This window comes from Anas platyrhynchos, chromosome 1, assembly GCF_047663525.1.
Source record: "Anas platyrhynchos isolate ZD024472 breed Pekin duck chromosome 1, IASCAAS_PekinDuck_T2T, whole genome shotgun sequence".
Classification (NCBI taxonomy): domain Eukaryota; kingdom Metazoa; phylum Chordata; class Aves; order Anseriformes; family Anatidae; genus Anas; species Anas platyrhynchos.
In genome coordinates, this window is record NC_092587.1 from 48,422,444 (window position 1) to 48,436,424 (window position 13,981).

The following is a 13,981-nucleotide window of genomic DNA, read 5'->3' on the forward strand; positions in this document are numbered from 1 at the left end:
TCCTAAATACATGGACAGTTTCTGGTTTTGGTCAGGACTAACAGTTGTTCTTGGAAGAGCTTTAGCTATTCTCTGAACATCAACTACTCACAGAATATTTACATTACAGGGCCTATCTGAATATATACCTGCCTGTTTCAAGTGAGAAGTATTTTGTATCAGAACATCAGCTGTGATAATCAAACCAAAAGGATTTTTATCTAAAAAGAAAAGAAGTTAAAACAGATAAGAAATAATAATAATAATAAGTTAAGGAAATATTTAGCTGAAATAAATAAACACTACAAAGCAGGATATAGGATAAAAATTACAAGTGCTCACAAGCCTAAACTCATTGAATATTGGTTTAAATATTTATGGAAAATAAAACTATGGTAAAATCAACAACAACAGCAAAAGAATGTATTTAGCAGTAGCTCATTCATTTATTCCATTATTATAATAAGAACAACGAGAGAGATTAATCTGTATAATTCAAGTTGTACTCTTCACAATAACTATATGTTTCCTGTGTCCTAATACCTGCAGTTAGTTTTAGTACACTAAGGGGAGAAGCTACATCCGTCTCCAAATTCTTACAATTTTCTCTTAGGAAACCAAAATCGATGTGTTCTTATGGAAGTTCTAATAACAGTCTGAAATACAAGAGAGCTGTGGCTGTAGATTCCTCTGACCAATCTATTTATTTTGGGAGAGGTTTATTGTTAGTGAAATACTCTGCTGAACTGTGAATGACCTTTTCTACCTCCTCTTGCAAATGTGGCATTGCTAGCTAGCATTCAAAATTAAAAACAGATCTGCTCAACTCTATGCATACTCAGAGAAACCATGTACAGAACACACGGCTTGCTTTGCTCAGGATGAACTGCAAGAGAAGTCTGTTAGGGGAGAAACATGCATCAAATACAATTTTATACTATCTTCTTACCCCTCTTTCAATTTTCTTGATAGGTAGGTGCTGACACAGATACCAATAAAAGTTTAATTCTGAAAACATTAAAAATGTATTAAGATACACTGAATGTTAACTATAATATATGCAAGATCATTTCGGGGGAATGTATTAACAACTATTGTCTTCTGTTTCTGAAAAATGGCATGATGGAGTTAGTTAACAAAAATGCTCTATAGTTTTTTCCCAGTAATAAATGTAAACAGATAATGCTATCCATATCTATATAGTCCATTTTACCTAATTCATTGCACAAATATGTAAAGCTATACGTCTTATAAGTAGATAGTAAACAGATGTTATGAGATTCATTCTCATATTTGTTATATCTGAAATCTTTTCCATTAGCCTGAATTACTTTTCTGGCAGTAATGGGACTTTGCCTCTTTTATGTCATAGTTGATTAATCAATATAAGTCAGCGGTAAAGTAAAATTTCAAAAAATGGAGATCACCTATTTCAAAATGGAGACCACCTATTACAGTTAACAGAGTTTTCATGGAGGCCTCCCTTCCCTGACTGTACAGGGATCTAATTTTCTTACAGTTACCCAGAGTCTAGATATCACAGTTAGGGGGAAAATAAATTAGATTCCTACACAGAAGAAAAAAACAACACTGCTTCCCCACTTATCTGCCTGGAGGGGTGAGGGAGGGGGTGGGGGGTGGGTAAGGTGTTAAGACAAACAGAACATTTTAATTGTATATGAATGTGGATATAAATTATGATTCTTCTGGGTGTTAACAGAAGATGCATATACCTCAGCAATGAAGCACCTTTTGTAGTTATTTTTAAGCCTTGTCTATCTTTTACCGTTTCAGTAGTCCTTAATCTATTTATTTTAGTACTGCATTGTATTTTCATCAGTTCACTAGACTGGCTAAGAATGATCAAAAGACACCAGAAAATAATAAGTATTTGTTTTTAATTTTTCATTCTTAAGATAATTTTCCAGTTACCATGTAAGGTCTCCTTCATTATTATTCCACAGGCATTAATCCTTGTTAACAACAAAATCAGCAAAATAAGCCCAGCAGCTTTTGCTCCTCTGAAGAAACTGGAAAGACTTTACCTGTCCAAAAATAACCTGAAGGAACTTCCAGAAAACATGCCAAAGTCTCTTCAAGAGATACGGGCTCATGAAAATGAGATCTCCAAGTTGAGGAAAGCAGTCTTTAATGGACTGAATCAAGTGATTGTCTTAGGTAAGAGCATAATAAATTGTAACAAAATCAACACAGTGTATTAAGATGTTGTTCTTAGTTCACTCAGTAATTTTATACATAAAATCTATATACATATAGAAAGCCAAGAAAAGTAATGAATTGTACCTCCAAATTAGCTTTGATCTATTAGAAATCTGAGGTTTAATGGACATTGATACATAAACTGAAGCACGGCTCAATAACATCTTTTATTGGCAGAACTAGGCACAAATCCACTCAAGAGCTCTGGCATTGAAAATGGAGCTTTTCAGGGGATGAAGAGGCTTTCCTATATCCGTATCGCAGACACCAACATTACTAGCATCCCAAAAGGTAAGGACTTCAGTGAATATTTGAGAGATCTACACAGGTGTAAGATGGTGACTTTTAGTCAGCTCATGAAACTTTAACATCAATAAATTATGGAAGTCTCTTGAATCTTTAGAGTATACACTACTTGACTGCTATAAAATAAAATTAATAAAATAAAATAAAATATAAAATAGCTCATTTTTTGGTCAGTTGGCTTTTATTTGCTTGAAAAAAAAATATTGTTTTACCATTATGAGAAGCTCCACAAGAGGTATACTGTCAAAAGTAAGCCGTTTTATCTTCTTTTGTTTTCCTTGTCTCATGCTTAAAATAAAGTGGAAGAATGTTTTCACCCTCCAACTTTGGTTTGTAAACCTGATCAACATTATACAGATGTAAATCCTCACAGAATTAACTGAAGCTCTACAAGCATAAAATCATCCTTCCATGAGTCTGTGGAGCTGAAGCCAAAAGACATACAAAACAGAAACAAATGTAAAACAGAAACATTTGCAATTTTTAAAAGCATTTTATTGTAAATTAGGAAGGAAGGAAGGGAGGAAGGGAGGGAGGGAGGGAGGGAGGAAGGAAGGAAGGAAGGAAGGAAGGAAGGAAGGAAGGAAGGAAGAAGGGAGAGAGGGAAAGAAGAAAGGAATGAGGGAGGGAAGGAGGGAGGGAAGGGAGGGAGAAGGAAGGAAGGAGGGAGGGAGGGAGGGAAAGAAGGAAAGAAGGAAGGAAGAAAGGAGGGAGGGAAGGAGAGAAGGAGGGAGGGAAGGAGGGAGGGAAGGAAGGAAGGAAAGAAAGAAAAAGAAGAAAAGAAAGAAGGAAAAAAGGCAGACAGGCAGAAAGAAAGAAGGAAGAAAGGCGGGCAGAAAGGCAGAAAGGCAGAAAGAAAGAAAGGCAGAAAGAAGGAAAGAAAGGAAGGAAGAAAGGAAGGAAGGAAGGTTCCAATACAGAGGACATTATATTCAATTTATTCATTCTTCAGCCAGTGGAATGTTTTGAAGTAGCTCTACTTTTTTGAAAGTTAATACTAGTTGTTTCTTTCTTGCCACATTTCCTGTTTTGGCTGTTCCTTTGAGGAAACTCTGATAGTTAAAATATGTGGTAGCATTTTTTTTTTCCCCTGAAAAACAGAATTTGCACACTAATATGTACCCCACTAAAAATAGCATTAACATTGTTTTTCCTCATCTATGTAATCTCATTTTCTGCTGTTATTATTTATTAAATATCTAGGCACCGAGTGTTTATATATTTTTATACATGCATAGTCTGGCTAAAATGAAGACTCTCTTACACTATTGTATATGTCTTATTTATATAATCAGAAAGGCTAGAATTCATATCTATGAAAAGCTTTGTTTAACTGCTTCTTAAGAATTAAATGCTCTTTGATGACCTTAGGAGCTTGGTCTTATTTCATGCCAAATAAATTGTTACTAGCAGCATCCAGATCCCCTGATTGTGAAAGTACTTTGTTCTATTCATTGTTCTGGCCAAGTCTGCTAAAAATCATTTTTGTAACTGTAAAAGGAGCCTCAGCATAAAACAAGTCCATTAAAATGAATAGATAAATAAAATCCAGTTTTATCAAAAGTAATGTTATGATGTTCCCTATCTCAGGACTTCCTCCATCCCTTACCGAACTTCATCTTGATGGCAACAAAATCAGCAAAATTGATGCTGAAGGCCTGTCTGGACTCACCAACTTGGCTAAGTAATAATTCATTTTGTCTTTTCACATATAAATGTTAGTTGAAATTATAACCATCACAGATACATTTAGAAAACATAATTATGGGCTTCATCAGCATTATTATCACTGGAGTAGTAAATAGCTTAGCACAAAAATCTCCTAAGGACTTGTGCACTGAAATAACAGATCAAAACACTTTTTCTAACTACACTTTACAATTATTTTCAGTTATGAATGATGTATGCCAGGGACAACTATTTCTTTGATTTAAAAACAAACAAACAACAACAACAAAAAATAAAAATAAAGAAAGCAATTAAAGTTGTTTGTTATGTCATACTTCTTTCATTGTATTTCCATTGATAATTTAGGCAGTTTATGTGGGACATAGCTGATGCAAATTCTTCTGGAAACTGAGGAAAAACTACAGGAGAATTAACAGACCTTTTGCCAATGTTTCCTCTGTTTCTCAAAAAAGACAAGTTTGTAATGAATCCAATAATATGATAAAATAAAACAAAACAAAAAACATACAATGTAAATGAAAAAGGTTCACCATATTTCGTGGTGATTATACCTTGGCAATATGTGAATCTGTTGTTGAATAAATTTCTCTAGTTGAAAAGTATAAGGAGAATTCCTGAAGAACAGTTGTAGACATACTGAATTATTTGTGAATTCGTTCACATTAAATAACGTGCTAAAATATGAAAACGAGCCTGTAATACATGGTCTTTTAATACCATGATACTTTAAAACACTTCTATGAAAATGGAGGTGTACTTGATCTACAAGACTATTACTCAAATTATTGGATCCAATCCATCAGACAAATGATTAACTTTGAATAAATAAATAAATAAATAAACCACCAAGATCTTAATTTCTCAGGTAGACGGTAATTTATTTTACTGTGGGGAGGTGTGCTGTCCTTCAGATGATGCAGTTTTTCTGCTTTTTGACATTAATCTTTGGAAATCATGGGTAATATTGTTGGAATTCCTTCCTTAGACATAAAGCAACATGTAGAAGTGCTAATGGACTGCTAAAAATATCTGTCCCTGTGCTGCTTCCATTGTGGTTGTGCTGTACTGAGAAACAAGATACTCTGCTGATTGTGGTGTGGAAATGTGGAGCTGCTCTGAGTTGGCACCAGTTTTTAAATTGTTCTCTGGCCTGCAGTCAAGCAAGAAATCTAAGCATTGTCAGAATTTTGCAAAGCTGAAAAGTAAGGAAAGTACAGACCTGTTGAAAAAGGAGGGAATTGGACATAACACAGCAGACATGTAGAAAGAAGGGAGCAAAGAGAGCTACAGAACAGCATCGGGGATAAATCTAAGGGAAAATATGCTTCTTCTTCCAGTTCAACAAAAATAAGTTACCCACAAATAATTTTTATTTATGTGTTTAAGACTTCAGAAACACGCATGAGACCACTCTCCTGGATTGTATCAACACTGCTCAAGGGTCTAATAGTTGCCCTAAAATACAGTCAGCCTATGAGAAACATTTTTTTTTTTTTCATGCGTGTGTGTGTTTTAAATCATAAACTATTCCATGCATGAACTTGGTGTAGATCTACCATTTATTCTCTCTTGAATTCTTGCATTCTAACAGGCCACCAATATTTTTCCTTTTGTTTGTTTGTTTTCCTTGTAAAAATACTCTTATGTCTTTCAAAAGTTTTCATATAATGCTGGAGTGGAATATATATAGATAGATAGATATAGATATATATAGATATATCAAGAATGTAAACTGAAGAAAGACTTTCCTGGTTTCATTCAGGAAGGAGCTCCACAGGGGAGTACACACATTATACAACTATTGTTATTAAAATCTAGATCCTATTAAATCTACTGAAAAGATCTAGCTGCATACATTTCAAGCCTTGAATAATGCAGTTTCTTAAAGTGCATATAACAAAAAGTTGACTGTTGGAGAAAAAAGAATATGAAAAAGATCTGAGAATTTCTTCCATTTTTAGATGTGGTTTTGTTGATGTGGAATGCTGTAATTAAATCAGCTGAAACACTATGTTAACAATTCATTAATATTAAAGGAAATAAAATTTGTCAATGTAGTAAGCAAGAGTCACTTTCCAATGTCCTCCCATTTGTTCCCATGTGAGTAAAAAATGGTGGGGGGAGAGGAGGAATGAAGATCGTATTATTTCCTCTTAATTATTTACTCTTAGTCACCCTGTGCTTTACATAGGAATCTTGTCTTATTTCATTTGTAAACAAAGCCCCAAGTGACCGATAGTTCATTCACATTTAGATGAGATGAAATTACACATATTTTCACTGCTTATGAGTTAGATTTATTTATTTATTTATTTATTTATTTATTTATTTAGTATAGACTCCTCCAGTTTTACTCTTCCTCAAAAGCTTTTCCCTGCATGAGCTTATCCAGAGCTGGATCTTTTCCATATTTAATATCTGTAAATGGGTTACTTTTTCTTCAACAGACAAATATGAGAGTCAGTCCTGCTTTTCTCATGCTGTTCTCCCTAGTTATGAGACATCTGCTTATAGACCTGCATATAAAGTGAGAATTCAGATATGTGTTCACTAAGAACTTATAGTCTTCTGCCTAATTTTTTTTTTTCTTTTTTTCACTCTCTTTATCTGTTCCCGAAAGCCTTTGTAATTCTGTGGATCTCCAGGCCAAATTGCAAATTGCTCTGTAGAAACAAATCTCCCAAGTTTTATTAAAACTTAAGCTACTCTTCTCTACAGGAATTTTGTTCTAATAACTTTAAAATTAGATTAATAAAAAACTTTCCCTACCAAAATCTAGTAAAAATAAAGGGTGCTGTGAATTGATCTCTGAGTGAATGAAATCCTCATTGATGTGAATGGGAGATCTCATTAAGCTTTCCTTTGTTTTTTAATAATATGATAACTTTTCAATATTTAAATGAGCATTATTATTACTGTTTATGCATAACATTAGCTAGGAAGATCTTTTTTTGACTGTTTATCCTTAAAAGAAAATTTCTGAAATGTGCTTCTGTTCTTGTACAGTCCTATTTCTAGAAACATCTCTGCTATAAATATCAAGAAAGAATTTTTAGTTCTATGATTTTGTACTAGATCCAGATTCTGTCTTCTAAAACAGGCACAAGCTACAAAGAATTATGGTAGATTGCTGTGAATCAGACTTTCTTTAAATTTGTCCATAGCAAATTATTTTATCATAGGGATTCTGATCACCTATATTAAATTCTTTAATTGTTTCAGCTATTAGTAGGCCACATACTTTTTTCTCAAAATTATAAAAGGATTGTAATAAATAAATAACCCAAACTAGATGATGTATATCTAGCTTTTACAGAGATAATTTTCTCAAAGGACAGCACGCTTACTGACAACTGCAGAATTACCACTGAATTCCTTACTGCAACACAGAACATTGTAACTTATGAGTGTCTTGAAAAAAAAAACCACAAATCAATAAATACATAGTCTGATGATTGCAAATTTAAATTGTGTTAACACAGAGACGTGCAGATAGAACTAGGTTTTCCAAACTGGACATAAATTGTATTAATAAACCAAGAATATGAAGTATAAATTGGGAGGGATAATTCAGTGTTTAAAGGTCTGGTCTGGAACATGAGGAAAATGTGTAATGTCCCACTTCTGTGTCCTGATGAGCAGATCATTACATATGACTCAGCTCCAGTTTCCAGTTTGCCACATGGCTCTTAACTCATGCATATTTTGGGATGTGGTGAAGATTTAAAATTAACAGTTCTGGTCACCATGGGTTATGTATTTTGACAAGAAAGTTAAAGCCAGTGCTGCTAAAGTCCTGCAAGAAACTTTTATTCAGCTTTTAAAGAAAAGCCAATGGTTACGGGGTTACACATTACTATGTATATTACTGATGCCACAGAAAGATGCCAGACAATGGCATCAGTAATATAAGTTATGAAAGTATGCAGTACCATGGACAAAGGTTGAATGAACTAGTGATAATTATGATAGCTCTTATCAGATGTCAGACATTTAAATGTACTTTTCTAAACTAGTTCTTTTGGTGAGTCTAAACTTCATGCATAATTAGCCTGGTCGTTCCTACTGCAGTAGTATATAGATGTAAACACTCCAAGAAATATGATAAAGTGGGCAAGTTTGACATCATTTTTTATTTGTATTTTTATTTATTTTCTGCAGATTGGGCCTCAGCTTCAACAGTATTTCTTCAGTTGAAAACGGCTCTCTTAACAACGTACCTCATCTGAGAGAGCTTCATCTGAATAACAATGAACTTGTCAGAGTACCTAGTGGGCTGGGTGAACACAAATATATACAGGTATGGTTTATTATACTGCCTCAATGAGCAATATTTGGAAGACTCTGTGTGATATGTATATATGGTTATTCAGTTTTGAACAGAACAGTATTTGTGCAAGAGGTAACTTGATTCAAGTTTTGTAAACCATTGAATTGTTATAGAAAAATTGCAAAATACGGGAGTACTCATTCTGGTTTTTGTGTAGGTGTAGCTATGGAGGTGTGTAGACCTGTAGGCATTAATTTGTATCTCTAAGGGTAAAAAACAAATACGGAATTATTTGTGTATTCTTATTTCTTCTTTGCTCAGAAAACCTGCTTACTGAGAACATTTCTTCCGTTGTTTTTGTTTGTTTGTTTTGTTTGATTTGACTCAGTGACATTTTTTATTTTTTCCCAAGAACCATCCCTTTGGTACCCTACAAAACTATGCCTTTGGGAAGGCAAAGATAAGAAATATATATTTCAAACCAGTAATATTCTTAAGTTCTGTGTAACTGATCTGCAAGAACCAGTTGAAATCTGTCTTCACTTAAACTGAGGTTTTACAGTAAAGAAAACTCCGCAAGAACGAAGACTCCCAAATGGAAATTGCAGCCGGAGTTTACCTTGGGAAAACTCATCAGAAATAGTTTCTCTGGAGCAAAGTAACCATCAGCTCTTTTAATTATTATTAGCAATTAATTTTGGAGTCATGATAGTGAAAGTTGGAGAGAAACCAATCAACACCAAATACATTTTTATATATAGCACATGCTTCTGAACCACAGCACTATATTAATAATATAACATCTCACTTCCCTTTCAGTTACAGTACAATCAAATGATAGTATTACTACTGGACTCCCTTGCAGGATTTCTGCTTTTTCTCTAGAAATTATTTCTAATTTGGTATAATCTAGGTATTTCAAAAAGTAAGAAGAATCAAATGTTTGTTTGGAAAAGTGGATGTTTTGTCAGTCTGTATAGTATTGCACAATGTTAACCAAGTATTTGACATTAAATGATTTATGTTATTTGCCACAGAAGCTTTATTTCTCACTTCTGCATTTCAATACTTTTCAGGTGGTCTATCTTCATAACAACAAAATTGCTTCCGTTGGTATCAACGACTTTTGCCCTCTTGGATACAACACCAAAAAGGCTACGTATTCTGGTGTGAGTCTCTTCAGCAACCCTGTGCAATACTGGGAAATCCAGCCCTCTGCTTTCCGGTGTATCCATGAACGCTCTGCAATACAGATTGGAAATTACAAATAGATTTCTAAAGATGGGGTTCAGTTGTATTTCAGCTAAAGTACCTATTTAGGTAATAGGCCTGTTCAAAAAATTGTTGCTAACAATTAATGCCAAATACCAGAAAGTTTACTTCAAAGTGGAGATGATCCATTGATGTAAAATAAATTAATCATTGCAGATCTACAAGATAAAACATGCCATCAAAAAAGAATTACTGACTGTGCTTTAAACTGACTTATTTCAGCCTTCTTTTCCAGCATGCTTTCTGTGGTAATTTTTGGTTTGCTGAATGCTACAGTTCTTCAGATTCCACTGTATATGAGATTCGGAGTAAATATTTGTCAAGTTATGATATATAAAAAAGAAAAAAAAAAAAAAAAAGATAGTGATTGAGCATATTTTTATAGCCACACAAGACAAATAGAGGAAAAAAGGACTCTCAAGTCATTTTGAGACTTGAGAAGGTGAGAGTTACCTCCTTTAAATTTATTTCAAGCCCTGGAGGTTTTAAAATATCACTATAATACTAAGCTAATTCTGAATGTATCTATTTAGCAAAGGCAAATAAAATTGTTGCTAATGTCATTATTTTGGAAAAAAATAAAAATAAATTCATATTGTACACATAGTTTTTTCAAGTTTGACATTCTTTTAGAGCATTGCTATTCAGGATTAGTCTAACATAATCCTAGTGAACAAAATAACAAGTGGTCTGCAGTGCAAAACCTATAACCTATGTCTGGAGCTCAATTACTACATTTCCTTAGGGATAATCCCTCTTAACTTAGTCACAAGAGTAGTTTCACTGACTTCAGTGAGGTTGCTTTGCAGACAAAGGTATTAGGGTTTGTCCATTGGTATAAATCCATGTATATATCTAAAACAAAAATAGTAACAATTCCCTGTTAACTTGTTCTACATTGTACATTTGTCATCATTTTTTACTGATTTGGGTTCTTCAACACTGTTTTTAACTGTTGAGCAGAGATATGCAGGCTCCCTATCTGATGAATTTGTGGAATTTAAATTATGAGCAAAAACAGAAGAATAGCAAAAATAATAAAAATAAAAATAAATAAAAAGTGTAAGGCCTATCTGGACTTTGCTGGGACACCATTTGTAGAAATATCTTCTGAGAATGATTTGAAGCTGTGCAAACTGAGATTCTTCAAAACATTGTAATGGGTAGCAAACACATCAAAGGTAGGCTGCACATTTCTACTGTCAATCTACAAAGCTAAACATATACTCAATCAAAATATCACCTTAAAAGAATCTTCTGCAGCCTCTTAAATCTCCAAAGTCAATCTCTCTAATTTGTAAAACATATATGTCATTTATATTAAAGAATAATGTAATACAGGCAAACTCCAAAGTGTTTGTCTTTATTTTTTTGTTTTGACAGCATGACATAATGTATCATAACTTTAATTATAATTAAGTCCAGAAAAATAAAACTCTTTGATGTAGTGATAGCTATAGTAAGAACAGGTTATGTGAAAGCTCTTTTCTTCTCTCTTTTTTTTTTTTTTTTTTTCTTCTCTGAAACTATGTGTCAGCATGTTGGCACCTTTGTTTTAAAGAGGAAACTAATGAGTTCCAACATTTGCATCTGATTTTCTTCTGTGTTTCACATTTTCTGAGTGTTATTATCTATAAAACTGGAGGTAAAACCCTCCAGAAAATCAGCAGATTTTTTTTTTTTGGGGGGGGCTGGGGGGGGAGGGAGGTTGGTTTTACTCTTTGGTTCTTAGTTGTATTTCTGATGTTGCTGAAAAGAGACTTCTGTAGAAAGCTAAACATTGGCATTTCAATAAAGGATATAGGCCTTTTTTAGCTTGAATTTCACAGTTAATATTCTCATGATTCAAATTAACAGATACAACTTACAGGAAGAAATGTATTTAAAAATAATACAAATAACCTATTACATAAAGCTTCATGTGAACATATATACAACTTACCTTTTTTCTCTCCATAGTTTTAAAAATCTCTACAGAGGTTTTCTTTCAAACTAGAAGCGACTTTAAGTCCAAAGGAAAATATCTGAAATTGGTCCTCCTCTGCCTGTCTAATAGTTATACAATACCAACTCACCAAACTTGCCTTCTGTTCTTAAGCACTAGGTATTCCTCGTATAGTTCATTCTCTGCCATCAATAAAAGACTGGAAATATAATAGGATTTTTGTTATTCCCAGTCCTCCATAATAAAAGACAATAGGTAATTCCTATAGCATGAGACTCCAGCAAGATCATTGTAGGTGATCAATTCTGAATGCAAACACATTCTTAATTTTCCAGACATAATGCAGCCAACTCTGTGATATCTAACTGACAGATATAACTACCCTATACTGGGTACAAACTACATGCAACGTCTGCAAAGACTTCAAAGAAGTGGGAAGCCCGATACTTTTAAATTTTTTTTTTTTTTTTTTTAAATACAGAACAAATGAGGGGAGAGGAGGAGAGGGGAGGGCTTACAATAGGGTATAAAGTGTCAGGTAGAAAAAAATGACATATAAAATAGAAAAACTTTAGTCTAAACAGTCCATCTCCAGTCCCTTCATAAATAATGAAGATAGTAATCAACCACATCAACCATGGAATTACTCTCATTATGTTCTCATAAAAGAATAAAATGCTTGTTTTCTGGGATGTGCTGAGGTATCCTAGCCCCTCCTGCAACCCTGGACCGCAGAAGGATCACTACAAGCAAAACAGATGACCACCTCTCAGATTTTAGATAGAGTCTTCTAGGAAGCCTATCCGAAAACATATCCTAATAATATGAAAATTCAAGCTGGTGAAAACAAGAGATATGAGAAGGTGTCGTGACAGATGCTCAGCTACAAGAATGATGTAAGGATTTAACAGAATTAAAAAATACAGCAACTTTTAAAAAAGTACAGCAACTTTTTATTGCTTCCACTGAATACAAAATAATAAAAAAATACACACACACAAAACAGCACCTTGCCTGTTTTTGCTTTTAAAGACATATTTTGTCATAACTGTATTTTTATGATGAAGAAGACAGTAACAAAATTAGACAACAATGCATTTTTGTCATCTTTAATTAATGATGCCTATAATTTGTCACAGCACTTAGGAACAAACCTGCAAAATAGTTTCAATTTCATCTCCTCTCATTCAAAGGACTTTTCAGAGTTATGGACAATATTTTCTACTATTTTATGATATTTAAATGTATAATTTTTTCCCTCATTCATTAATCTTATTAGAATGTTCATTAAAATCCTTGCAGGAGGTTTTTAACTGAAAAAAAAAAAATCTCTTTCTAATTTCTCACTGAACTGACAAAATAAGTTGGAAACAAAGACAATATCTTAAAGAAGCAATGCTTTACCTTTTTAATACCTTAATTAGCTTGATAATAATGTTTGAAGTTGTTATTTTGCTTTCGAAGAAACCTTCCCTTTGTCACCCTCCCCCCTTTTTTATTATTATTATCATTATAATTAATGATATGCCAAAAGTTTAGGATTTTCCAAAGATATATATACATTTTTATGTTAGCAAAACCAAATAATAGTAAAGAATTTTATTTTTCAAAACTTAACAAGAAAACGTCCAAATTAAACCCTTCATAAATGCTTGGTTTTTAGGACACAAGAAAGCTGATTTGTCTCTTCTAACATCCACCTGGTTATGGACAGTGACCACATACTTGATTACTGATGACATTAAAACTAATTTAATTTCCAGGAAAGGATTAACTTTTAAATCCTTAGTATCAAATCAAATACTTCACAGACCACATTGCTCTGATTTCCAGGCCTATAGTTTTTCTTCAGTTCCCTCCCTGGTCTGCTTCTCAAATCCTCTAAATACAGTATCTGGCAATAGATTTTTCGACCTAAAACAGTGAATAAATCTGTTAAAATCCTTTTCTTTTTATGTTTTCTATTTTTTTTTTTTTCAGACAGATAGCATTGGTTATTTCTTAGTCTTATATGAAAAATAACCCAAAATCCTATTTAATAAATTTCTGTTTGAGGCTAGCATTACTTTTATTCATCTTTAATTTCATACACATAATACCCAGAAAAGATTACAAAAGTCTTTCTGATCCTAGCACTACTCTGAAGTGCCACCTAGTGTCACTGAGGCACAGTAACAAAGTTGGTGTTCATGAATTGTGGGAACCAGGAGGAAAGAGATTCTTGAGGATTTATGAAAATTCACTGCTGTGTTTTGCTGTTCTTGGTGATGGTTTTGTTTGTTTGCTTGTTTTGTTTTGCT

At 33.3% G+C, this 13,981-nt stretch overlaps 1 protein-coding gene across 1 annotated transcript in view; it reads left to right on the forward strand.

Annotated features, from left to right (window-relative positions):
• DCN (decorin) overlaps positions 1–11,082 on the forward strand; it is a 33,183-nt gene extending 22,101 nt beyond the window's left edge. The window contains exons 3-7 of the mRNA XM_005012380.6: positions 1,944–2,157; positions 2,377–2,490; positions 4,096–4,189; positions 8,356–8,494; positions 9,541–11,082. Coding sequence (XP_005012437.1) covers positions 1,944–2,157; positions 2,377–2,490; positions 4,096–4,189; positions 8,356–8,494; positions 9,541–9,735 — 756 coding nt within the window. The 3' untranslated portion in view covers positions 9,736–11,082. The remainder of the gene's footprint in view (positions 1–1,943; positions 2,158–2,376; positions 2,491–4,095; positions 4,190–8,355; positions 8,495–9,540) is intronic.
• The last annotated feature ends 2,899 nt before the right edge of the window (positions 11,083–13,981 follow it).